We start from the raw sequence: 26,268 nt of genomic DNA, 5'->3' as shown, positions 1-26,268 counted from the left end.
GAGTTATATTAATATGTAGTTTACATAGACAGAAAAAATTCATTTGTGCAAATAAAATCCACAAAAAAATCTTACCACAAAAATACAAATTAAAAAAAAAAATTCAGGCCACTGCATGCTCTTGCTTTCCGGGTTTCCTTCACAAAGTTTTCTGTTGGCAGGTATGCCGAGTAAAAAATGGGGAGCTTCACACCTAGCAATGGAAGGGGCTGCATGTTTTACACCTAATCCCAACAAATTTGTAGTTTACCTTCTTACTTCCCTATAAAGAATGAACCCATCTGCTCCTGTTTACCACAGCTTTCTGAGTTTTCTTGTTTCATCCAGTAAAATTTTCGTTTGTGTTGCAGAAGTTGAGTCTTAATGGCGTTCATTCTCTCCCGAATCTTTGCTTTTTTTACTGTAAGCGCTGTAATTTGATCTTATGTTTTTACTAATTTCATTTTCTATCTATCTTACTAAATCCGTGATTTCAAATTTTGCAGCTCACACTCGTGGGAGTCCATGCTGCTTTACCTTTACCACCTGAGCTTTACTGGAACTCCGTCCTACCAAACACACCAATGCCGAAAACTCTCAGTGAACTAATCCAGCCTGGTTAGTAAATACGGAAAATATGAGTACATCCCTTGGAATTCAATTTTCTTTAACTAAAACTCATCATGGTAAATTTCTCTAATAAAAACCCAATGACTCCAACTAAACAATATCCATAATTAAGTTTGACTGGCAAAATTTGTATTTTTAGATGTCTAAGAGCTCGTTTGGATGTGCTTTTAAAATAACTGAAAGTGATTTTGATGAAAATATTTTTAGAACCAATCCTTAGTAAAAATACAAGTAAATTCTAGAAAATCACTTAAAGTGCTTCCTGAAAGAAGCACATAACTGGTGCATAAACTTGGAGCATTTAAATTCTAGAAAAACACTTGAAGTGCTTCCTGAAATAAGTGTTGCATGAACTTATATCTAATTTATGTTGGTAAATCTGCAGAATCGGGCGGAACAGCCACAAACTTTGCTGGTTACAACCCACAATCTTTTATGGCTGCGCGTCTTCTATTTTTCCTTTACAACAGGAGCGCTTCCCGTGACGATATAAACCGCCTAAAAGATCCAACGCAAGTAGTTTTCTTCTTGGAGGAGGCCGTGCGTCCTGGAATAACAATGAAATATAGCTTCTCAAGAAATACAAGTACTCCAGCAATGTTCTTACCCCGCGAAATTGCAGAATCAGTCCCCTTCTCATCTAGCAAACTGCCAGAAATTCTCAACCGATTTTCACTGAAGCCTGGGTCAGTGCAGGCTGATATAATGAAGCAGACCCTTCAGACATGTGAAAGTACAGCTATTCCAGGAGAACAAAGATATTGCGCCACCTCCTTGGAGTCATTGGTTGATTACGCTACTGCCAAGCTCGGAAGAAATATTCAACCAATCTCCACAGAGTTGGAAGCAGGAGCTGCCATCCAGAATTACACAATAACCCCTGGAGTGAAGCTGATCACTTCAGCAGACAAGGACAGACTCATTGTCTGTCATAAGATGGACAACGGCTACGCCGTCTTCTACTGCCATGGGTTTAAAAGAACTAGGGCTTATTCCGTGCCTCTGCAAGGATCTGACGGGACGAAAGTAAAAGCAGTAGCAATCTGCCATCTCGATACGTCTGCCTGGAACCCGAAGACTTATGCCTTGCTAGAGGTCAAAGTTGCACCCGGAACTGATTCCGTCTGCCATTTTCTTCCCGAGGGCCATATTGCATGGGTTCCTAAATAGAAACCATGTAAATTGACCTCATCACCTGGAAAATTGCTTCTTTCCAGTGTACCAGTTTGAAATTAGAATCCTTTGTGGTTCTATACTTAGTTCACTGTAAAAGATCTACTTAATAATAAAGTTTGAGAAGCCTTGCCTTCATTATAACGTCCGAGAAGACCTACCATTTATTAGAATATGTATGGCCATCTATGGCTCTAGAAAAAGAGGGTCAACAAGATTGAATTTTGAGTTTTATTTGAATGTTTAAAGATATATGAGTTTGGAAAAATTAGCATCCGGTCCGTAGTTACTAATGTTCATTAATTGAAATCTTATTAGTTTTCAGATTTTGATCCAAGTTCCTAACATTAATGTAATAATGAATTTATATGTCAGTTACATAATTTTTAAAATAAAATTAATAGTTGATTTAGGATTTTAATACTCACACCTTTATTAAACTCCTAACTAATTTTCAATTCAAAACATTTCTAAAATAAATAAAAAATTAGAATAAGTTTGTAACCATTAGCTTTTTATAAAATGTTCCTCAATTTTTTAATCTTATATGCACTTCAAATTTTTAATCTTAAAATGTACCCATTCTTAAATATACCAATTTGTTATATGTAAAATGTACCATTTTTTTTTATATAAAATCTATTCAATTTTTCTCTACTCCATTTTTAAACTTATATGGGGACATTCTTTTCTTTAGATTCGAGAATATATCTATGTCAAGTTTAATTGAAGAAATTTACTAATGTTATTAAGCCTAATATTTTTTTTTTTTTGTGTGTGGTTTTGAAGAATGTATCCATTTTTTTGTACAATAACTTTTTTGTTAATTTTGATGAATGTACCCATGTTTATACACACACACACAATATTATAATTTATATTTTAATATTTTTAAGCCCACAAAGTATGAGTTTTTATTTAAAATATCATTAATATAAACAACTATAAATTTCAATTTTTAATTTAAAAGATATAGTAACATACATAAAAATAAATTATTACATTAATTTCAAGGACTTGGATCAAAAATTGAAAACCAACAAGGCTTCAGTAAAAAAATATTGATAGTTAGGGACCGCATCCAAAGTCTCCCTATGAGTTTAAGTTTAGGAAACAAGAGTGACAATGACCTATCTCTAAAGAAACCAAAAAAAAAAAAAAAACAACATTGGAGCCGATCCGTTTGAGCAGAGTTCCATGATCTTAATCAAAGTTTGAACATGAATCCAAGCCTGATCGCCTGGGTACTCTGCTCGGTTTATTGATTCATCTACACACTAATCAAAATGTGGCAAAGTTTAAGTAAAAATGTGATCAAGACGTATAAAAAGTTGAGGATTATTTCTTGAAATGTGAGGTGTTAATGGCTTCATATGTGGCAATGGAAGGGGTTGGCTACCTAGGCATGACAATTAATGTAGTAAATTGAGTACTTCTCCATGTGTCCCACATAGGTTGAAGCCACGACAACTCTTGTTTACCATATAAGCTAGCTAGCTCTGAGTTTCTTCCTCGCTTCATCAAGTAAATTTCTGTTGCGAAAAAGTCAAGCCTTAATGGTTTTTCATCCATTAAATTTTTGTTTAGGACGACATGCATAATGCATCCTAGCATAACATTGAAATTATGCTAAACTCACTGCATCCAGCAAATCTAATCAAACGAATTGATATTTGTAACCCAAACCCTAAACTTTTTTTTTTTTTTTTTTTTGACGAAACCTGTTTTATTTTTATCGATTAAGATAAAGAAAATGCCTCTTTCTTATTCGCCTGAATTATGATCATTCTTTCTATAGTTTAGATTAGATTAAAGTTGAATATCACTAGTGCCGAAAAAAAGGTTGAATTAATTTCTCCATTTTACCCTCACAAAGGAACAAAGAAGAAGAAAATAAGACGAACGTCCTTAGGCCACTGCATGCTGTGCGTTTTCTGGTTTATATTTCTATGAAACATACGCTTGCATACTCTGCATTTTCAGTTTCGTCAGTAGCTTTCTACTGACACATAAACTTAACACGAGGCAATGGAAGGGGCTGGAGGATTTACACCTAATCCTTACAAACTTGAAAGTTCAGATTCGTTACGGGCACTTCCCCTATAAAAGTTGAACCAACCTAATATATTGTTTACCATCGGAGCAGGCTCTGAGTTATCTTGTTTCCTGATCTAGTATATAGCAGTAGTTTTCCATTTCATAAGTTAAGGAGTCTTAATCTTAATGGGGTTCCTAAATATATAGAAGCTATGTAACCTGACCTCATCATTTGGAAAAGTGCTCCATTCCAATGTAGCAGTTTGAAATTCGGACCCTTTGTGGTTCTATACTTCATTGTAAAGGAATACCAATAATACAGTTTGAGAAGCCTTGTCTTAATTATAAAGTCTGATAAGCCCTATCATTTATTAGAATATTTAATATTAAGTGTATTGGAATTCCTTTCCTAGATTTTATGTATTGATTGTAATTTAGGGTTGGATACCAGTATATATATTTCATCACTGTGAGAAGAATAAGTTAACGACGCATTTCACGAATTCTAACTTGGTATCAATGTATTGTTCTGAGGTATATCAAGATTAAACCTTCGGTTCATACTCCGTCGACCAACCCTTCCTAATTCACATCTTTGTTGAAAGAATTTCTTTTGTAATTCCTTACATAAGGATTCAGAAACTACCAGATCTTACTGAGTTGAGAACCCTAGATCAATATTTGAAAAATTGTTAAGTCGCTGCTCAACCCCCAACAGAATCCTGGCTCTTGATGCGTCGCGGCCGCCCTCGTCATCGTATCCGTGCACTAGTGGATCTCCTTCGCTGTAGAAAAAGGTATGTAGGCTAAAAAATATATTTGTTATTGATACGTGAATGTGGAAAAATGGAAGAGAATGCAAATGGAAGAGAATGCTTATGGAAGAGAATGCAAATGGAAGAGAATGCTTAATTTTTTCATTATATTTCTCTACAAGATTACAAGGATATATATACATGATACAAATGTGTAGGTAGGACAAGGTAGCCGTCCTAGTGTGTAGGTAGGACAAGGTAGGACGGCTGTAGGACGGCTTGACGGCTGTAGGACGGCTTATTCTTCCAATAATAATATTATATACAATTACACAAGGACTCCAACCATATTCCTTATTTGTCTAACATTCGCCACTGTTTAACCATGGGCGAACATGTGGTCCCAGATGATGGAGATTCACATCTCCGAATGTGAGAAAATTCAGTACATCCGTGGCAAAAGTCATCCTCCCTTTAAACAAGATGCTACCTATGAGAAGTGGTATGCAAAATACAAAAAAAATGCAGGATGAATATTTTGAAGCAGGGGTTCTCGCGCGCAAAATACGTAGAGGTATATAAATGGCATAAACAAAATATAGAATGATTCATCATCACTCAATAGAAAAGTTGCTTCATTAGTTCAAAAGTTAATGGAGCTCAATTGATAGGCAAAATATTAAGCACTAAACTTAATAATTATGTGCAAGATGACTTTTTAAAGTACATAGGATGACTTGTTTAGAGTGAAAATAAGAAGCTCAATGTATCGGGAGGCTCCTTCTCTCACTAGTCACTACATTAATATTGAATTAAATTCTCCAATTTCTTTTCTACACAAATAAAATAAGTAAGAAAAAATTTAGGCCGGTACATGTTCTGCATTTTCGGTTTCATCCGGTACGTTTTTTTTTACTACAAATGCATGCTCTGCAATTGGTTCAAAGCTGGATTAAATGGGGAACATCACACTAGACAATGGAAGGGATTCCTTTATAAAAATTGAACCAATTTGCTATTGTTTACCATACGGGCCTGAGTTTTCTTGTTTCTTCCTTTTCAATGGGGTTCCTTCCTTTCAGAATCTTTGCATTTTTCACTGTGAGTAAACCGTGTAAAATTTGAATTTTCGCAATGATTTTTACGAATCTTATAGCTATACATATCTGATTTTCTTTATCTCGTACTAATGAGAATTTTAACTATTTTGCGGCTCACACTGATGGCAATGGCAAGCTATGCGACTACTTTACTGCCACCTCAACTTCACTACTGGAACTCCATCCTGCCAGACACAACAATGCCAAAGGCTCTCAGCCAACTTGTCCAACCTGGTTTGTATTGACAATCTCTGACTCAAAAGCTTTTCTCAACACTCTACTGATACGATATGTGGTTAAGAAAACCAAAGAATATACAGAATGGAGCGATTTCATTCTTTGCGAATGGGATTGGGATTGCATGAAATTGGGATTGTCTCCATGAACATAGAACGGTTATTTTGTATTGGAATAAAGAGTTACTATTGGCACTCCAAATAATTAACCTGTTGGGCAGATTACATTTTTGTACCACATTAATGTATCATTTGATGTGTCATGTGATATGTGTATGTCACGTTAATTAACGAATTTATTTCATGGATGTTGGTTGTATACATCACTTATTTGCCACATGATATGATACACTAATGTGATATAAATATGTAATCTCCTTAATATTACTCATAGAAAAAGGGTGAGAATGGAATTATGACTGTTTGGAGTCCTTATTACAATTCCCTTGTGACAATCACACTAGTGTTGCTAATTCTCTATTTATGTTGCTAATTCTACATATCACACTAGAGTTGGCAAAGGAAACTTGTCTTTTTTCAGTCAAGATGCTGCCCGAAACTGCTGGTGTGTTTTTGTGAATTACAAAGGTAAAAGTGGAGGCCCGAGTCAAGTATTTTTCTTCCTGGAGAAGGACATGCATCCTGGAAATGGAAAGAAATATCGCTTAGCTAAAAATTCGACTAGAGCAACTTTCCTATCCCGAAAAACTGCAGAGTCCATCCCCTTCTCATCTAGCAAAATGCCACAAATTCTCCACCAATATTCATTGAAACCAGGGTCTGTGGAAGCGATTAGAATTAATGAAACCATTCAGGAGTGCGAAGGTCAGGGCATTAAAGGAGAAAAAAAACAATGTGCCACATCTTTGGAGTCGATGATTGACTATGCCGCCTTCAAGCTCGGAAGAAATATTGAAGCAGTCTCCACGGAGGTGGAAAAAGCAGCTGCCGATGTGCAAAATTTTACAATATCCCCAGGAATGAAGAACCTTTCTGCAGCCTACAAGAACAAAGTCATTGTGTGTCACAAGTTAAACTACCCGTATGCTGTCTTCTACTGCCATGCATTTCAAAGTATTAGGGCTTATATGGTGCCTCTACGAGGATCAGACGGGATCACCGTGAAAGCAGTAGCTATCTGCCATACAGACATCTGAATGGAACCCAAAGATCTTTCAAGATTTGAAAGTTAAACCAGGAACCATTCCCGTTTGCCATTTTCTTCCGGATGGCGATATTGCCTGGGTTTTAAAACAGAAACATTAGCTACCTAGCATGATTACTTGCCAGAGAGCTTTCCCTGTAAGAAGAATTGAATAAGAGCATTCTAGTTGATTCCCGCTATTTATGAAAAAAATATCCCATAGTTAATATTGGGATGTTATCTTCATTAAAACAACTAGCATTTTGACTATTAACTTCAGTAACCAAGTTCTCATTAGCAGGAAATTAAGAAGAAACAATAGAGTAAAAAACAAATAAAATGATCTCTATTACGTTCTTCAAAAAAAAAAAAAAAAAAAAAAAAGATCTCTATGACAACTGCAAAATTCTTGCATATAGTTGAGTCCATATTCCATACTGGCCTTCAACTAGGACTTAAGGGAGGAAATTGGAGTTAGTATATAGGGCCAAAATAAGTTAAAAGAATAGCCTACTTTGATACTGTAATTAATTTGTTCGGTCCAACATGACTCATATCACTAATATTATACTCAATTAAACCTTAAGTATGGGTTTTCATCACGAAAGACCAAAAAATCAGTGACTATTAGTGAACATCCCACATGTATAAATTATTTACTGCTTTGTTTTATACACCTCTAATGTAGAACTCCTGTATCTAACATAAGGTGTTAATTGAAATATCACTGAACACTAAACACTCTATTTTAAATATAGTTTAGATTTCACTAATTAGTTATTTTTTTTCATGAGAGACTTTGAATACGGTCTCTATTTATTAATGTTCTTTGACTGAAACCTTGTTGATTTTCAATTTTTAATTAAAATCTCTGAAATTAATATAATAATTTATTTCTACGTAAGTTATTATAATTTTTAAATTAAAATTGTTAGCTATATATATATAAAAGCATGGGTACATTCATCAAATAAATCAAAAAAATTATTGTACCGGTACATTCTTCAAAACCAAAATAATTGACACGGGGCTCTAGGCTTGTAAGAAACTCACATCATATGTTTTAGATTTATGATAGATCATTTCCATTTACCACGACGCTTTGTTAGGGAAAAGGATCTCGCGCGGATCCTTTTCCTATGATCATAGGGATTCTGCAATCGTGTTCATTCATCATACATCGTACGGTCAGAAATCATTTAAAATTTTAAATTTTAAATTCAAATTAAATAGTACTTAACGAAAAATGATCGTACGATGTACGATAAACAGACACGATTGCAGAATCCCTAAAATCCTTAAGAAAAGGATCGATTGCACGTGCAATTATAGTTGCTACATTGTTGCTATTGTTACATAGGCACATTGGTGCCCTTTGACCTTAATAGGGCACAAATATCTTATTGTGCACAGTGGCCATATATTTTGTAGCGTATTGATAAACAAGAGTTGGCAGTCGCTGTTTTCTTGATTGCATGACAATAAAGACTGCATACGCATGGGTCAGTTTGTGATAGACAATCATTTTGTTAGCTGCAAAGCTTCTTCACAACATTTCAAAAAATATGACCACTGCGCATAATAAGTTATTTGTGCCCTATGAGGCCGAAGGGTACCAACATATGTGCCTATTTAACAATAGCAACAATTGAGCTATTTGATCCCGGCTTAGCTTGTATACGAAAAATTGAGGAGTGTATAGCTGCTCAATCTTAGAACACTTTGGTGATGAGGCTAGCTACATGCCTGTTCAAGTGAGAATTAATCGATTTATATATGGCATCGAAAACGCAACAACGGTTTGAAACAAAACTGAAGTTAAAAAGAATACATAAACTACACAGATCAGTCGATATGCTGACTTCACTCAGAGTGTATTGGTGTGTAAGTTGAGAATGCAAACCGTACGTGCTATAACTAAGACAACTAAAAATCGAATGAAGCAAAAGTGACTTGCATGTCAAGAAATACTTAAGCAGTGTCGACAGAGGTGGAAAAAGGAGTGTGGAGTGAAGATGAGCATCATTTCCTGTCATCTTTGAGAAATACTGAGGTGGGCAGGGGAGAGATTCGTCAACACAAGCCAACAAACTGCGGCTCTTCAAAACTGGAACGATCTGAGAAGCCGTAGGTTGTAGTTGTAGGTCAAGATTTGAAAGTTATGGCTTCAGACAGAAGGGAAGAAAGTCAGCAGCAGGAGGATTGGTAGAAATGGTTGACTTGGTGAGAGGCAAGCCTACGAGGGTAGAAGCAAGATCGGGAAAGAAAAAACAAAAAAAGACGGTGTGAAAGAGGCGGAGCCAGAGAAGAAGACTGAAGTGAATGGCCTCGATAACTCATCAGAGGCATAAGGTGTGTATTATATAATCATGCTGTACAATGAATACATTTTGAGTTAATGAGATACATCTGTACAATTGAAGACTAAAAACATCTGAATGAATGATGATTCTATCGTTTATCAGCTGGCAGGCGACGAACTCGTTGCGTGTCATAAGCTCGATTACAAGTACGCTGTTTTATCCAGTCATGCACCAGAAAAAATAAGTGCTTATATGGTGTCTTTGTAAAGTGATGACAACATGAACGATAAGGCAGTAGCAGTCTGCCATGTGCAGACACATCGAAATGGAACCCAAAGCACCTTGCCTTCCAATTTCTCAAATTTCCGCCACGAACCCTTGCCATCTGCCATTTTCTTTTCGAGGACACTATTGTCTGGTTTAAGAAATCAGGAGCTTACGATCCTTGAACCCGTCAGTTCTACATGGTCAGTTAGTATTGTGTTTCTATTCCAGGTGGTTCTTCTGTGATCTCCAACAGTTGCATCCGCTCCCGTAAAAAGAATTCCCTGAGAATGCATACTAATGTCTGAGAAGTCCTAATTGAAAAATAGAGAGTAAATAAAAAGAAAACTAACAATTAGAATAGTGACAGAAAGAGGATCTCACAAGTTCATGAACCCCAACGACAGCTCTGCAAATTTTCCTCAAGAATTTTGAATGACATGCAGTCCAGTCCAGCATCTTTCCAAGGAAAGCATTGCTTAGCCAGAATATATAGTGAATTTCCCTGTGTATTATGTATATCATCGGAACATATTTAAAAAAAGCCGCAACAGGATTAGAAAACATGCTGTATAACATTTCTTTTGACAACAAGAAGTACATAGATTCGTTGTAAAGCCATCACTCACCACCATCCAATGCAAGAATGTTCTACTTTTTCAGATCAACAGCAAGAACATACCTTGGTCAATCTATTGTGCAGGCACAACAGCTTTATCTTTATATTGGTCGGCCTGAAAAGGTTGCAAGGAACCCCACGATCTTCCGACTTTCACTTTGACATGCAATGGAACTGGACAACAAATAACTAAATTAGGTACAGCAAACAAATGTCCTCAAATTATCAACTATTGAGCAATGTTCCAGAAACTTTAGAAATATACCACGAAGCGAAACAGCATTTTCCATGCTCGTCTGTAGCAGCAAAGCAGCTTCCTTTATCACAACAGGATCAACTTCCAGTACTAATTCATCATGTACCTGGTTAGAAACCACCAACAAGCATTGTTACATGAGTAATGAAGCAAAATTATATTTAAATAAAAAAGCTAACAAGATGCTAAATATCTTAGCTTATTAATATCTTCCTCTACACTTCAAATTGACCAAAGAACGTTAACACAAACAGAATTTCCAAAACCGACCTGTAATAAAATTCTGCAGCGGCCCTTCAGTATGTGTAACTTTGTTGCAGGATGAGAAGAAGAATCAGGCCTTTCAACACCCTCAACTATCACAGAATATATATTTATCATTGCAATCTTAATTATGTCAGCAGCAGATCCCTGTAGAAGGAGGACATCAGAGAAAAATACTACAATTTAGTGATTAACGTTAAACCCCCACACTCCTTGTCCCCACAGAAGGGAGGGAAAAAGTCGTACCTGACATATAGAATTCACAGCTTGTCTCTGAGCCTTTGACTTTTCTCCACTGTTTCCTAGTTTTATTTTTGACAAAAAGCGCTTTCTTCCCTTAAGGGTTTCGATGTATCTGGGCACAATAATGCAGATAATCAACAGTTGGATATCTTCAAAATTTATGTATACAGGAGTGTATTACATTTTCTTTTTCTGGGAAAGAAAAAGAAGACGAAAAGAATGCTAAACTTATATCAACATTGACCCCTATTTTTTACGAAGAGATGCTTCTTCCAAAAACTTTATAACCAGCACTAGGAGAAGAACCAGTGAATTTTGAAAACAAGTCAAAACACAAGGAAAAAAAAAGCATAAACCTTCCCTCTCAGGCCAAGAAAAAATAAATAAAAATAGACTTAATAAATAAGAAACCTCTGATCATATGATAACACAACTATTTAGAAGGAAAAGGCAATGTGATGAAAGAGTTGAGTAATCGGAGGAAGAAAAAAACAGAAAAAAGCCTATTCAATTGTAAGAAATATTAACCAAAATACCACATGGTTTTCAGATATTATAGCAACCTATTCCCAAGAGAGTTCAACGACTTCTAGCAACCAGGAAAATAGTAAGATGTCCTCACCCTTTCGTGCGGCAATATGCAACTGCTTCATTGAGCCAAGAAGCAACTCCAGGAAAAGAACTTTTAAAGTTCTTTATTTTTTCGGAAGCTTCTTCTTGACTGCAGTCCAGTTGTTCTGCAAGGCTATTAGCACCCATTCCATAAAGAATGCCATACACCAACCTTTTAGTCTGATCTCGTACATGGGAACTAACAGACTCTTCTGAAATACCAGTCCATCTAGCTGCTATCATGGTGAAGACATCACCATGGGGATTACTAAGGAGTTCAATGAGTGCAGAGTCTTTAGAGAAATGTGCCATCAGACGCAATTCGATCTGAGAATAATCTGCAGTTAACAGTAACCAGTTGTCCTGCAAAAGAATAGCAACAATAAATCAACTAATGTAAACCATGAAATCATAAATCCCATCCCCTTCTCCTGTCATCTATCTGAATATATGACATTACTGTTTCAACCCTCCCCCACATCCTCATTTACTCAAGAATTTTGACTTTTATGGTATAAATATAACAATAACACACAAACGGCCTTCAAGGAAATGAAAAAGTTGATCATTACCTGAGTAGGAATGAAGTATTCACGAGCATTGATGTTGAATTGATCAACATCAGTTTTGTTTCCATTTCCATCCTTATTCATTTTAAAGTCAACCATATGTTCAACACACTGCATAAATAAAATAAAAAAAGAAGAAAATGTGATATTAAAATCACGATTAAACCTTGTTAACAACTGAAGCAGAGGGAGGAGAGAATAAATCAACTCATGGGAAACCCAAACCTGGAGATTTGGTTCCTCCATTGAAAGCCGACCAGTTGCTGTTGATGTTTGAAGCCAATGACCATGTAATGTGTACTTCTGTGTCCTCATGGATAGCCTACCCAGTGAACAAATTGATCCCAATGTACAGTTTAAGAGTTTTGCCAACGTACGATGCTCTTTAATGACAGGAATTATAGGATGCTCATCCCTGAAATGAAATCGATTATAGGATGCTCATCCATTAAAACAATGAGAGGCTGATGCCACAAATGACAAAACGAAAAGATTCAAGTGTGCATGCAAGAATACCCAAAAACCATCTCCAAGTGTTCACTATTCAAACAAAACAATCTAAACAGGATGGAAACCTCTATGGAATAAAATAGTTAAATAGTAATCCTATTCCCTTGAGTATTAATATTTCAACAGCTAATTCACACATCAGATGGGTGAGGTTACGAAGTACGATAGAAGAAAATAAGTCTCACTTAATACCTTAATAAATCCAAGCAATGCTTGTCCGTACTTGGATGTTGCTTCCCCTTATTGCGCCCCTCTGGTATGGGCAACTTTAAGTGTCCATATAATACGTTAGCAATTTCTGCTGCCGTAGATAATGAAAATTTCATGCCAGCTAGCTTGTAAGCTTCCTTCTCAAGCTGTCCTAACTTTTTTCCTAACACCTTGCGTGCTTGTAAGCATCCCTCCATGTCAAGACCCACTCCCCATAGCTCCATGTCAGCAAGAATATTAACCTAGCATACAAATAAGCAATAAGCTAGTGTCAAAAGTAATAGGGTTGGGTACTGGTTCTCAAGCACCTAACTAAACAGTGGTGATGCATTTATACGTGCATTTAAATCCAAAACAAACCATAGCAATAATGTAAACCTCAAATAAAATGAAGTTCCCTCAGAAAAATTAAGTCAGATGCTATGAAAGTAACTTACCAAAGGGATTTCAATATTTAGGAGGGCTTCAGTAAGGCCTTCAGCAACAAGTAACTTCCAAAGAACAGAACATAAGGCCCGTATTTGTGCAGCCCGACGGCAGCAACCGTTGTGTGCAGCTCTTCGCATTTGATTCTTCCACCTTCCATTCCGATTAGCAGCTGCCGCAGCTTCACTGGATAACCTTTTCTTAACTTCCTATAAATCATTCTAAAATCTTCAATGCAAATTCAATAACGATGAACATGTAAACACTAAACAGTGAATGAAACAATTATAGTCAAATACTTTTTCTTTTAACAAATGCTTTGATTGAAATGATATTCTTTTTTTACTTTACCTTTTCCAGGTTAGGATTAGAGCTTCTCTCCTCATCAGGCCAAAGAACCCAGGCCACGATGCACATGTCAATTCCATCTTTTATATGAACTGGAGGCAACAATAAAAACGAGCTGTCTATGATTTCAAAACAAGCACTTTTCCCTCCAAGATTCTGACAACCAAATCTCTGAGTATGAACTGCAGGACTTTTAAGTGCCTGAATCTGAACTTTCAACTTCCAAGTAATTTTTCTAACACCTCTTTTCCCCATTATTTTACCAATCCTGTTCCATCTACATTCAGCCATCTCCAACAAATCATCAAGAGGTAAGCCATTACTTCCATTGCCGGATCCATTCAAATTCAAGCATTCATTTTTACCGCTGTCTGAGCACAGTAGATCCCTAGGAATATTGACATAGTACACAGGAGAGTTTTCCCAACATATGGCTATGCCATGTATTTCAAAAGGCGCAACAGAATTGAATTCCGATCTTTTGTTGTAGTGAATATCAAAATAGAACTCTGAGGTGGATTCCCAGAGATCCAAGAAGGAATCAAAACCACCAAGAGTATTAACTGCGTGAATTGGGCCTTTCTCACAAGCATTGCCATTATAGCCAGAGGACAAATTATCCCTTCTGCAGCGGTCCTGTTTTTCAAGATCAAGAGACTCATCAGATGCCCTGGTTCTGTCAGCTAAGCTTTGTAACTGAACCAGGTCGGTCAAATCAGCATTTTTGTTTTGATCAACCACAACAGTAAGCTCCTCTACGGGGGTAGCAGACCCTCGAATATGTACTTTAGAATTTTCAGGACCAGACTTAATTTGCATGATACCAGTTGAATTTACTTCTGCAACCTTTTCAGAATGGATACCTTCCAAAGATGGCTTAGCACCATACTCTGCGCTGCGCTCTACATTAGGAAAGCTATTAGTGGAGTTATCACCAGAGGAATTTCCTGCTCCTTGCATACTGGGACTTCCACCGCCAGTTGAAAATACCGGTCGAGAAAATTGTGGGACATCCAATCCAAGAGCTTTGAAAGCTGAGAAGGCAGCAACTCTTGCCTCTTCAGCTTTTTCAAGAACTATTTTGTGTGCACCATTCTTGATCTTCCTTGCTACACCTACTTGGATGCGCCTTTGAGCTGAACCTTCTGCAGTCATATTATCAACTTACCAATATTAGGAAAGAATGCAGAAAAAATACACATTAAAATAAAACAAAACTTTAAGAAATATTAAAATAAGTTAGAAAAGAAAAGGGGACGAAAACTCTATCTTCATAAAATAAAGTACATAAACAATAGAGGTAGAACCATTTACATGAACAAATATTATCACAACCCCGCTGGCACACAAGCACATGAAACAAATGCATCTGAGCAAACTTACACGCCTGTAGAAAACTAATTGTTGTACAATACTTGACTGGAAAGAGTACCATTGTGCAGTTCATTGAAAGACCAGAAAGAGTGTCACATTCAGAAAAGGTCTTGACATGAGTTATCACAAAGTAAAATTGCCTTCTAAGAAATTAGTCTTTTCTGTAGTTACTGATTCGTAATATTACTCAAACTCAATTCCTTTTTTAAAGGTCAACGAGAATGCATTCACCTGATAAATGAATGTCTCCAAAGCAAAGAAATGCTAAGAACTAAGCTAAGATCAATTATTTCTTAATAGTCCTGGTAACCATCACAAATCAAACATAGTTTAGAAGAATGTGATCTTATCAGCACATTTAGTTGATATTAAGAAATCCTTTACAAGAAACTTATCATAGGAATCCGAGAAGCCATGTACTAAAATTAAAATCTTATATGCATCACCTTGCTCATTCCATGATGAAGATTCAAAAAGAGCTTTGACAATTTCAGGGATGGACGCTTCAGCAATTGCTAAAGAAGTACGCAAGCCAGCTTTATAGAGTGCCCTTGCTCGAGAACCCTACAGATCAACATATACCATTTACATATAATTATATAAAAACCACTGTTAAACATATTTAAGGTATGAAAAGGAGATTACAAATGTAATTGTAGTTCACATACCTTGACATATGGAATTGTAGTAAGCTCTACAATCTCTGCTCTCACTCCAAATGAAACACGATTTTGGAACTTGCAAACCAAGCCCTCGAAATCATGCCATCCAAGCCTCTCACAAAACATGGTTACCATAGATGCAAACCTTCCAGCATTCTCTTGTAAGGCCTGCACCATACCCCTGGCCACTTTGAAAGCTTCACAAACCTCAGTGATAGCAGCTTCCTTCACCACAGATAGAAGAGTACACATTTAGCAAGACAGAAGTCAACAAATCTCACCAATTATATACAAGCAATTGCAATTCATATCCCAAAAATAAATAAATTTTAACTGATACATGCTCGAAAAAGAAAAGGAACAAAATTTTGAATGACAAGACTAAAGGAACAAAATGCATGTCACCTCCCATGTTCGTGTGTAAAACCAGAGCAAAAGGAAGCCCATTTAAATAAACGTGAATGCATGCCAGAAACTCAGACAATGCCTCTGAGTATGTGTGCCTATCAAGCAATAAATGAGAATGACATGAAGGAAATCCTCAATCGTCAGGCTGAGAAAGAAGAAAGACGATACCTGAACTAGTCTTGACAGGATGAGAGCAACATAGAACCGTTTACACACTCGAAGTATTTGATCATCCTGAAGTACAGTATTGTTGTTCATTCCAGGTCCACTTTCATATTTTCCATGCAGCGGTTTCAGATTTTCTCTGAACCTGTTTGATGAACGCACAGGTGCACCGTGTGCCATGCGCATCAAAAATGGTTCTGTCACTCCAACACGATTGCCAACAGACTGCATTCCATGAAAAGAGAATGAAAAAGAAAAATATAAGAACCATAAATTTTGAAATCCATGAAATCAGTTGGCATGGAGTCATAAAGTCATACAATTTTGACGTAATACTCACTGCTCAATTCACAGGCAAATATCAATTATTGAAAATATTTCAGTTTCATGTTTGAACATGGATGATGGACTGATATAGATAGGTTTGAAATAGAACAGGAGTTCAAACCACTCAAAGTGTTTATAAATCCAATCAGAGTGTTGACCTCTCAGCAGATGGGGTCAGCTCTAGATAATCCCATAAACTGCTAGCATAAGACAAATTCATACTTTAAACATGAGGTTTTCCATAATGTCTCCTATGAACTTATTTGTTCTCCAATAACATATAAAAAAATATATATTACATGCACAGGCACAAAATCATTAGCAATTAATTGCTTATTTGCTAAGAGGCAAATTACCTGGTCAAGAGCCGACAATTCCATGAACCGTTCATAATACAGTTCCCAATCAGGCTCAACGTCAACATTTATTGGTGTTACTAGGTAAACTAAATGCAAATCAGATGCAAGCACAAACCCTTCTCTTGCTCTTGAAAGATCATCCAGCACAATCTAGAACATCAATAGAGAAAGCATGATCAATGTCAAATGCATTACCTAAATTCAAATAGTAGGGGTCAGCTAACAGAAAAATATAACCCATCGCAAAAGTGAGTTATTGTACTGACGAGTTTAGGCTCAATGATGTACAGATAACAAAGATATTTGGGCAATTAATTGGACAATAACAAGAATAAGTTAGAATCTTTACAAGTGATTCTTCAGGGCAGAGAGAACTGCCAAATGCTGCACGTCCAAGAGGTGTGATACTGTATAACTTAGTATCCTCATTCCATTCTAGAAATTTCCTATGGCACAACCACCGCAAAGATTCCTGTGCTGATTTCACCACATGTTGAAATGGTTTAGTGGAGTTTAGAAGTGTGCACCTAACATATCGATGAATGTCATTAGCAGTTTGAACCATTCCCCCAGCTACAACTTCTAAGATAGCATGGGTCATTCCATTCATATCTTCAGATAGACAAGAACGCAATGGCAGACAGCTTTCAGTAAGAACTCCCATAATTCTTTTGATCTCTTCTGGCTTGCAAATAAGTACCTGGTCAAGAAAAAAATATACATATTAAAATAAATGAAATGGTTATACCAACTGAAAAAGCAAAATAAAAGAATGAACTAAAACTAAAAAGCAAATTACACAAAGATCACGGCATACACATATAACAAACTGATTATTTAAGAGAATCCTTGAAGAAGAAGAATACACACTAAAACGTACACTTTCTCCTTTTGTATCTATTCCAGTTCGACCAGCCCGACCAGCCATCTGTCTGTACCTTGTCCCATCAATAAAATCACGACCAATCTTGGGCTGACGAAAAATGACCCGCCTAGCTGGTAGATTAACCCCAGCTGCTAAGGTAGATGTAGCAGTTAAGACACGTACCAGGCCTCTACGGTAGCAATTTTCGACAATCTCTCTCTCCTCAACCTAAGAATAAACAAAAGCAGACAGATTCATTCAGGAGAAAAGCTCATCTACTATCTATTTGTGGAAACTAACCATCAAAATAAATAACAAATGGAAAACAGAAAAAATTATAGGGAAAGAATAGTAAAAACTTAGAGGAAGGCAACCCAAAGCAACAGAATACCGTGAGGCCAGCATGGTGATAGGCAACACCAGCAGGAAGAGTTTCTTCTAATACTGGATCCAAGCCAGCAGGGCACCTTCGTAAGGCATCAATAACCAAAGCAACATCGTGAAATTCACTGTCATCACTGCGAATGTTAGGTGAAAATTTCTTGAGGAATCTTGAAACATGCCTTGCTGTTGATTCACATCCCTTTCGACTAGAGCAAAATATTAGCACGGAGAGACCCTCTTGAACAACCTGAGATACATTCCCTCAATTCATCATTGATCAACCTTCAAATTAGTGCCTCAAAACAACTTCAGTAAAAGATGGGATGTAAAAAGTCCCCACCTCATTGCACAGCTCCACAACATGATCTGGATCTTTACCACCAAGGTCAGCCGCTTTAGGAAATGTTCTAACAATATCCATTTTCTTGTTATAAAGGGTGTTACCAACTTTAATATATTCTTCTAATGGTACTGGTCGAAATTCTGTCTGGTATAGTGCAGCCTGCATGTATATTTGTCGAAAGTTAGGTATAGAATATGGCCAGCCACACCATGAAGCTGAAAAATTATGGAAAGATGTGTGCACTAGCTAGTAGGGTACTTTGTACTCCCTCAACATAATATGTGAACAAATTCAAAATAAATTAGTAAAATTTTCAACAGAAAATACTCTTATTCAACTCATATAATATCAAAGGCACCCTTTAAGCAATATTAATCATAGATCAACAAATTAAATTAGGATGGTAACTACATGCAACTCACTTCCAACCAATCCACTCTCAACTCACATACCCCACTTCCTGTTGTAACATCCATCATACATCTTGTGTGTGTGATGCGGTTAGTTCGTAATTTGGGGTAACATAACCAGAAATTCTAATAAAAGAAAACATGAAAGACATGAATAATGAAATGCTTTCTAAAAAGCCAACATTTAACCTGTCAACTGTATAATGCTTCAGGAATAAACAGTTCGTCCAATATCAAGTTGGCCCATAAGAATCTAAAATACAAAATTTTAAAAACATGGTAGTTCTCTTCAGTCACTGAAAAAGTTAAAATTTGTAATCAAGCTAGTTGATTGTCTAATTGGGTGATTGGTCAAAAAAAAACATTCCGCCGGAAGATTCAGAACAAGACTAAACTATTTGATTTTCTTTCCCTCAGAAGACAGAGCTTATGAGAAGGTTTACTTATCATATATAGCAAAGTACTTCAAGAGTGGAATTCAATCCCTCTTCGATAAAAACCCTTTAATCCAAGTCAAGATTATTTATATCTATAATCTTAAATCAATGTTGAAAGACCCACAGCTACGCTTATTATGAGACCTGCAGGTGTTAATGACAACTGCCTACAATGAAACATTTGTTCAAAAAGGATATAGTGGAGGATAATAGTTTGTTTTATAGTTCCACTTACCTGAAGCCAATCAGCAACGGCTGCCACATTTGGCATAGTTGCACTCATCCCAACAATTTGCAGACCATGAGCAGTGTCAGCCTTACCACTACTCATACCTGAACTTTCTCCACTACTTGATCCAGAATTGCCTTCACCAGCTGCATAACGAAGTTTGGTCAACAGAAGTTCCAGAAGATAACCCCTACTTGGATCTCCAACCTGTTAATGATTTATAAGCACGAGAGGCATTTAAATAAGTCCACCCAATAGGCATACACCAAAAGAAGATAACCAAACAGAGAAACGAAGGAAGAATAAATATGCATAGAAGTGACAACAGGATGTTGATACATAAGTTAATAACCAAAAAAATATGGCTTAAAGTACCATGTGCAGTTCATCAATCACAATAATCCCAATTTCTGAAAGACGGCCCTCTTCCAGCAGCCTGTTTATCAAAAAGTTTGCCTTTTCTATTGTGCAGACAGCTACAGAAGTATCTTTGGGAAGTGTTCCACCACCTTGGTTTCCGTAATAACTACGAACACGCTTACCAAGTGGTTCAAGAAGTACATCCAAATGTTCTGCCTGCACCAGATAGGAATTTGTAATTGATATTACATTTCAAAAGAAACAATAACCCAAACTTCCAAATCTTGAGGGAAACAACAATATCACCTTTTCTGCACAAATTGATACATAGGGCAGTACAAGTAAAGCCATTGCTCCAGTTGATAAGACCCGCCGCAACATTAGAATTTCTGCAACAAAACTTTTGCCGGCACTGTGGCAGAGGAAGCAAGACTAAGAAACATATAGATGCCTTCCAGTGAAAGGTAAAAAAACAGCATAAACATTTTTCTATAAAACAACGACTCCATCTTTTCAATGTGATAAGAACATAAAAGTTAAATGAGTGAAAATAATAAAATCTTCTGATACATAAACTGGAAGGACAAATAGAATGATAAAGTAGAGAATTAATAAATGAAAAAAACAACAGTGGCTTAAAACTCCGAAATGTCAAAGGGTTACTAGATGTTACATACACTGTACAACCCTATCAAATCACTAAGGAAGACTCAAAAGCACAAAACATGACAGAAAAAACTAAGATAAAAATAAGTGGCATAAATACCTTGTCGATGCGCAATATACGAGATTCCTTCTCTGCAATACACCATCCACCTGAAGGCAGTCAACCTGAAAGATGGAGAATGCACATACATTATGCTTGGTAACTAGTTTTAATACAGATTCACAACAACCCAAGGTCCCAAACATAAATACGTTGAAAGGTACTTATATCTAAAGCCCTTAAGACAATGAAATCCTAGTCTAACAGTAAAGAGAAGTATATTGTTGGTTCAAGGCCAAACCACAACACTGGATCATTTGTTATAATGAATATATATAATTTCAAAATAATAATAGACAAAAGCTCAACCTGATAAAAAGTAATAAAGAGAAAGTGGAAGAACAGGGCGAGTGGTTCGTGCATATACATAAAAAAATAAAACTTCAGACACCATAATAAAGTCCTTTCTTAAACAAATTGAAAACCGTAATAAAGATTAGAGATTGGGAAATCACAATTTTAACCATTTACTTGTGGCAACACCATCAACCATGAGCACCATTTTTCTTGTTGTCCTTTCGTAGGAAGATTATGGGTTTGTGATTGACAATGCTTCCTCAAGGCAAACCTATCCCAACTCTATTTCCAAGTTTTCATCCCCAAATCACACAACAAACCTAACTGCATAGACAGTAGTTCATTTTAAGTGCAATGTAGATTATCATCATCTCTGAAAAAGTATCCTAAATGGAAAATGCTTAAGAACTGAACATCTCCCAACCTTTTTCCCAACTTGTGTGGCACATGATATGAGCACTACATCATTGCATTCAAGAACACAGCCACATTGTGTAACTCAATGTGATGATGTCATGTAGGTCGGATAAAAATTTGGAAGAAAGTTCAGGTGGTAGCACTGTCCATCATAGTTAAACCAAATAGAAGCATCAAACCCCAACCCAGTCCTAGTTCCATTTGACAAACAAGAAAAACCAAAAAACACAAGAACCTAATCACGTGTCAAAACAAACTAAGTAGATGGAAGATCCACCCAAATATCAAGTGAGCAAACCACCCAATTAAACTGCCCTCCATCTGTTATCCTCCACAACTAATGAATTGAGCACTGGCTTAACTCAGAATTTGAAAGATACCTGCCAAGGATAAAGTTTTGAAATTCCTTTCTTTCTGTATATGCTGCATATTTCTGGTGGAAGCCAACTGTTCAGATTGAGGCGATCTTTGAGAGGCATAGAGCTTGAAGGAGTACTTGCTTCACTAGATTCATGGTTACCATTCAACTTCACGACCTCATCAACTGGTGAATAAGATGTCATGCTATCATTATCTTTGCCTGTCAAATCCACTTTCATGTTGGTCACTGCATTAACAGTATCTGGTTCTGGTTCTTGAAATATGACTTGATTTTCCTGAGATTTGGTGCAACGGGTCATGATAGTATTTCTCAGACCTCTATGGTCTGTAAGGCTTGATTCAGATTGCTCACCACCTATAAGAGCTGCGCTTTTTAAATTGTATGCATCACAATGATGTGGTAATGGTACAACTTCACCCAAATTTTTGTCTTCGCAAGAAAAATCTAAATGTTTAACCAGCAATGGGGACACTTCTTTATCTAAATCCTTTCTATACTTCCCCTTTGGCCCTGAATTAGCACCGTTATCCATGCGCTCACCTTCATTCAGCATTTCCTTTGACTTGCTGTCACAGGGTGCATTTCTCAAATTGCACGAACTTTTACTATGATATTGGATGTCTGCAGCACTAATTACTTCTGCTGCTTGTGCACACAGACCATCGGCAAGTTGAATTGCATAATTCCAAAAAGCTTCTCCAGGTGAAAATGATGAGCTTCCACGTGACTTGGGGGTTTCACGAACAATAGATTTTCTAGTCAACGAGCTTGGTGTATAGCATTTAAACATGTCTACAAATTGTTTTGGTGTATTACTGCATGTTTTCAAGGTTGACTGGAGCTCAAGCAGTTCATTAACGATGGTAACCTGGCCATAACATTAAAACAATATCATATCAAGTGTGATCATAATATAAGAAAATTTCTGGGTATAAATTTAACCAAGGTAACACATTTTCAGAAGTCTTGAAATCATATACCCTATTTTCATCAGGACGACCAGACAGCATGGCTTCAGAACTCTTCTCACTGCAGCAACTTGATTCATGTTCCATGTGTGACTGATTGGTAATGAGATGCCTCTTTTTATATATCGTGTCCTCCCAGTCAAGCTGAGATGGGCTAGCTTGTCTCTTATGGTCATTTACTTTCATCTCTGGCAGAGTACTTTCATTTGGTCGAACATCACTAACACAAAACAAAATGGATTTTGGAAGAAAAGAAAAGAATGTAGAATGTAGAATGCAGAATTTGAAATATGAGAGGTTAGGGAAAACAACAGGAGCAAGCTTAGAAATAAAAAAGTATATCTCAGGGTGCCCAAATGTTTACAGTCGAGTACAATACCTGCAATACAAAGACAAAAAGTCTGCTGCAAACTCTTTAAGTTCTGCACTTTCCCCACCTTCTGTGAGAACTAAGTAATCCTTCACCGTATCTCCAACTGCACCATCACCCACCTTGGTTAATCCCTTGGATGTTTCCTTCTGATTTTCTTTGGAGGCATTATTAGCTCGAGAGTGCGGTTGAGAAGACAAAGGGAGCTGTTTAAATTCATCTTTCAAGGAATTATCCATCATTGATGTCAAATTCCTTCGAACTTGATCTTGCTGGGCTAATGAATCACAAACTCTGAGCGACGGCTTTGGGGAGATACTATTGTCCTGTGAACCCAACAAATAATTGTCCAAAGTGCCTTTGGCACCGGGCGAACCCTCTACCATAGTTTTTACATCTTTTTCATTTGTCCCAGACTTCGATGAGGGTGATGAAGGCTTCCTTTTCTTTGAAGAAAAATACTGTACATCCACACAAATGAAAAGCTGAGTTATGTAGAACTGTTTATACAAATTACTTCATTTTCATGATTAAAGATTTATAGATTCAACTGCGGTTTTTCGGAGAAACCCAGTAAAAGCCAACACTTTCACAAAGAATCACACCTGATTTCTAGTTCAGTTACTGTAAGAATGTAATACAACTGAATCTGTCCCTGAACCCCACAAAGAATACACCCTTCGTGAACAATTGGCAACAATAACAAAAACAATGTGTTTCTAAATCCATCAATTTCTACCCAATTATACTCCAATAACACAACCCGAAGAAAAAAAAATGAAATAACAAAACAAAATGTGCATCACTGCAAAATTCAAACAAACTAATCACCAATTCTTCAAATAAACGTGTCAATATTCAGAAAGATCTCAAATTTGAATGTGAAATGGCTCCTATGAGTCCCTAGGGTTTTATTATAAGAATTTAATTGGAAACCAAACCTGATTGACGCGCGACCGAGGAGGTGACGCCATGGCTGAAAGCGGAGAGTTCCACTGCAATCAGAGAAACCCTAGAAACCTGTGGCTTTGGGCTCTGATCGAAATCTTAATTCCGACGCCGGAAAACGGCCGTTTAGCTCTCAGGTGGGTGACAAGTAGACATGGTTCAAACTTCCAAATCCGCAGGAATACTACAGTGGTGCTCTTTTAAACCAAGCGGCCTCACCCCGGGAATTGAAAATATTGGCTCTTTTTGCAGTTGTGCCCCTTTATTTTGTTCTATTTTTATAAATGCCACCTAACTATTCGAAAATACAATCGCTCAAGAGAAAAAACAATATATGTAAAAGGATAAGTCAGTAAATTTATACGATTATGCCGTATTTTTTTTAATACAATTCCTCATTTCAGTAAAATTGGAATTTTTTGGAAGCTAATGAACAGATTCTAGAAGAAGGAATAAAAAATTTATTACTTTACCCATTATACCTTCATATAATTTCTAAAATTTCAAAACAATAGCAAGTGATCATCTACTATAGTGGTGGAGACGAGTGTTGCTCTTGTACCACAATGTGGATTCGAACTCTGTCTACTTCCTATTCTAAACCCTAAACCCTATTCTAAAATCTAATTTAACAAACTTATTTTTTGACAAAAAAAATATATATATATTCAAAACTATCATTAAAGGAATTTATCAAAAATAAATATATGGTAATAAATAAAATTTATTGGGTTTTTTTCTTAATGAAATAAAATTATAAAATAAAAAGAACCGAAAATTTTAAAAAAATTATTTTTGTTGTAGGCCTATTTGATTGAACGATCTAGGGTTTAAAAAGAGAGGAGCCGGCAATATTGAGGGAGAAGATAGAGTGATTTAATTGTGTGATGTGTTTGATTCACCTCCATTGTGCCTTTATTTATAGTAATAGGATAGATAAAAACATTTCCCTTTAGGATTACAACATTGAATAGATAATCTACTCCTAATAGAAATGTAAGATACATTCTCATATCCTCTAGGATTTACACAATCACATTTTTGTTCTCAATATGACTGCAACACTCCCCCTTGAATGTGTAAATACTCAACAAATCATCGCATCAGATCTTCAACAGATAAGGTAGAATAGTTGATGAAGTCATCGGCACAACGGGTAATCGCAAGTCTCAAATTTATTTGAAGAATGCATTTGTAGTAAAACTCATAAAACCTCGTTATGGTAAAACCCAAGGCATAGGGAAAACCCATAGACTAAGTGAGAAGTATGCATAATGTCTTAAAACAAACGTCAAATAGAATGAAAGTAATGAACTCAATGGAGTATGATCATCCCAAGATGGGTGCCTCATTAAAACCTCATTAGGTGACAAAAACCCAGCGGGAAAAATGCTCCTAATCGTAGGAAAAAGAGTATATTAAGATCATATGAGTATGCTTCTAGATACTCCCCCTAAGTTAGACATAACTTCTAAATAAGATAACTACAAGCAATTCAACTCAGATAATTTACGCATACCGATTCCTTAGACGAGCTTCTGAAATGTAGACTTGGGCAATGACTTGGTGAAGAGATCGGCCAAGTTATCCTGGGAATGGATTTGCTTGACTTCAATGTTCTGATACTATTGTTGCTGGTGTGAGTAAAAGAACTTCAGCGCTATGTGCTTGGTGTTGTCTCTCTTCATGCATCCCTTCTTCAACTGCTCGATACATGCTGCATTGTCTTCAAAGATTGTCATAGGATGGTCAACAATTGATGTAAAACCACTAGTGCTTCGAATATGTTCCATAACTTCTCTCAGCCAAAAGCACTCACGCAATGCTTCATGCAGGGCGAGAATCTCAGCATGGTTCGACGAAGTCACAACTAGCGTTTGCTTGGTAGACCTCCAAGATATAGCGATGTTTCCAACGGTAAAGACATAGCCCGTTTGAGAACGCACCTTATGTGGGTCAAACAGATATCCAACATCTGCGTAACCAACAAGGCGAGAATCAATCTGAGAACCATAGGGGTGGCAACACTCGAAGATTCATGGGTATAGAATAAGCCCAAATCCTTCGTACCATTGAGGTAAAGGAAAATGTCTTTAACATCATTCCAATGTCTGTGTGT

The 26,268-nt window shown here is 36.6% G+C and overlaps 3 protein-coding genes across 4 annotated transcripts; 2 read left to right on the top strand and 1 right to left on the bottom strand.

Annotated features, from left to right (window-relative positions):
• Positions 1-296: 296 nt before the first annotated feature.
• On the top strand, positions 297-1,920 carry LOC148695171 (BURP domain-containing protein 3-like). The gene is made up of 3 exons (XM_088699186.1): positions 297-402; positions 486-597; positions 995-1,920. Exons 1-3 carry the CDS (start codon positions 364-366, stop codon positions 1,777-1,779), a joined length of 936 nt encoding a protein of 311 aa, XP_088555312.1. The 5' UTR covers positions 297-363; the 3' UTR covers positions 1,780-1,920.
• A 4,610-nt stretch (positions 1,921-6,530) lies between these two features.
• On the top strand, positions 6,531-9,806 carry LOC137717006 (BURP domain-containing protein 3-like). The gene is made up of 2 exons (XM_088698653.1): positions 6,531-7,061; positions 9,675-9,806. Exons 1-2 carry the CDS (start codon positions 6,546-6,548, stop codon positions 9,804-9,806), a joined length of 648 nt encoding a protein of 215 aa, XP_088554779.1. The 5' UTR covers positions 6,531-6,545.
• On the bottom strand, positions 9,374-24,320 carry LOC137718485 (MUS308 and mammalian DNA polymerase-like protein). 2 transcript variants are annotated; one of them, XM_088698652.1, is made up of 29 exons: positions 24,143-24,320; positions 23,211-23,662; positions 22,844-23,051; positions 21,862-22,731; positions 20,768-20,832; positions 20,308-20,413; positions 20,017-20,217; positions 19,648-19,848; positions 18,563-18,724; positions 18,230-18,469; positions 17,854-18,066; positions 17,323-17,673; positions 16,971-17,123; positions 16,291-16,512; positions 15,721-15,939; positions 15,499-15,616; positions 14,612-14,823; positions 13,682-13,798; positions 13,342-13,539; positions 12,887-13,146; positions 12,410-12,599; positions 12,188-12,295; positions 11,626-11,978; positions 11,007-11,115; positions 10,767-10,907; positions 10,506-10,602; positions 10,304-10,414; positions 10,006-10,126; positions 9,374-9,905 (listed from the first exon to the last, which is right to left on the bottom strand). In XM_088698652.1, the coding sequence occupies exons 1-27, from the start codon at positions 24,173-24,175 to the stop codon at positions 10,314-10,316; spliced, it is 5,700 nt and encodes a 1,899-aa protein (XP_088554778.1). In that variant the 5' UTR covers positions 24,176-24,320; the 3' UTR covers positions 9,374-9,905; positions 10,006-10,126; positions 10,304-10,313. The 2 variants fall into 2 exon arrangements, with proteins under 2 accessions (XP_088554778.1, XP_068314148.2); XM_068458047.2 differs by having other exon boundaries at positions 13,682-14,823.
• Positions 24,321-26,268: the final 1,948 nt, after the last annotated feature.

This window comes from Pyrus communis, chromosome 8 (genome assembly GCF_041283825.1).
Source record: "Pyrus communis isolate YQ-2024b chromosome 8, ASM4128382v1, whole genome shotgun sequence".
Classification (NCBI taxonomy): domain Eukaryota; kingdom Viridiplantae; phylum Streptophyta; class Magnoliopsida; order Rosales; family Rosaceae; genus Pyrus; species Pyrus communis.
The sequence above is the reverse complement of the archived record's forward strand: the minus strand, read 5'-3'. Positions and strand labels throughout refer to the sequence as shown.

Excerpts from the sequence above, each read along its gene's own strand:
- LOC137717006 (XM_088698653.1), top strand. The coding sequence starts at position 6,546 with ATGCATCCTGGAAATGGAAAGAAATATCGCTTAGCTAAAAATTCGACT. Across the intron at positions 7,062-9,674 it reads TAGCTATCTGCCATACAGAC|ACATCGAAATGGAACCCAAA; the intron begins ATCTGAATGGAA and ends CCATGTGCAGAC.
- LOC148695171 (XM_088699186.1), top strand. The coding sequence starts at position 364 with ATGGCGTTCATTCTCTCCCGAATCTTTGCTTTTTTTACT. Across the intron at positions 403-485 it reads GAATCTTTGCTTTTTTTACT|CTCACACTCGTGGGAGTCCA; the intron begins GTAAGCGCTGTA and ends CAAATTTTGCAG. Across the intron at positions 598-994 it reads CAGTGAACTAATCCAGCCTG|AATCGGGCGGAACAGCCACA; the intron begins GTTAGTAAATAC and ends GTAAATCTGCAG.
- LOC137718485 (XM_068458047.2), bottom strand. The coding sequence starts at position 24,175 with ATGGCGTCACCTCCTCGGTCGCGCGTCAATCAG. Across the intron at positions 16,513-16,970 it reads AATTGTCGGCTCTTGACCAG|TCTGTTGGCAATCGTGTTGG; the intron begins GTAATTTGCCTC and ends CATGGAATGCAG. Across the intron at positions 15,617-15,720 it reads CTACAATTCCATATGTCAAG|GGTTCTCGAGCAAGGGCACT; the intron begins GTATGTGAACTA and ends GTTGATCTGTAG.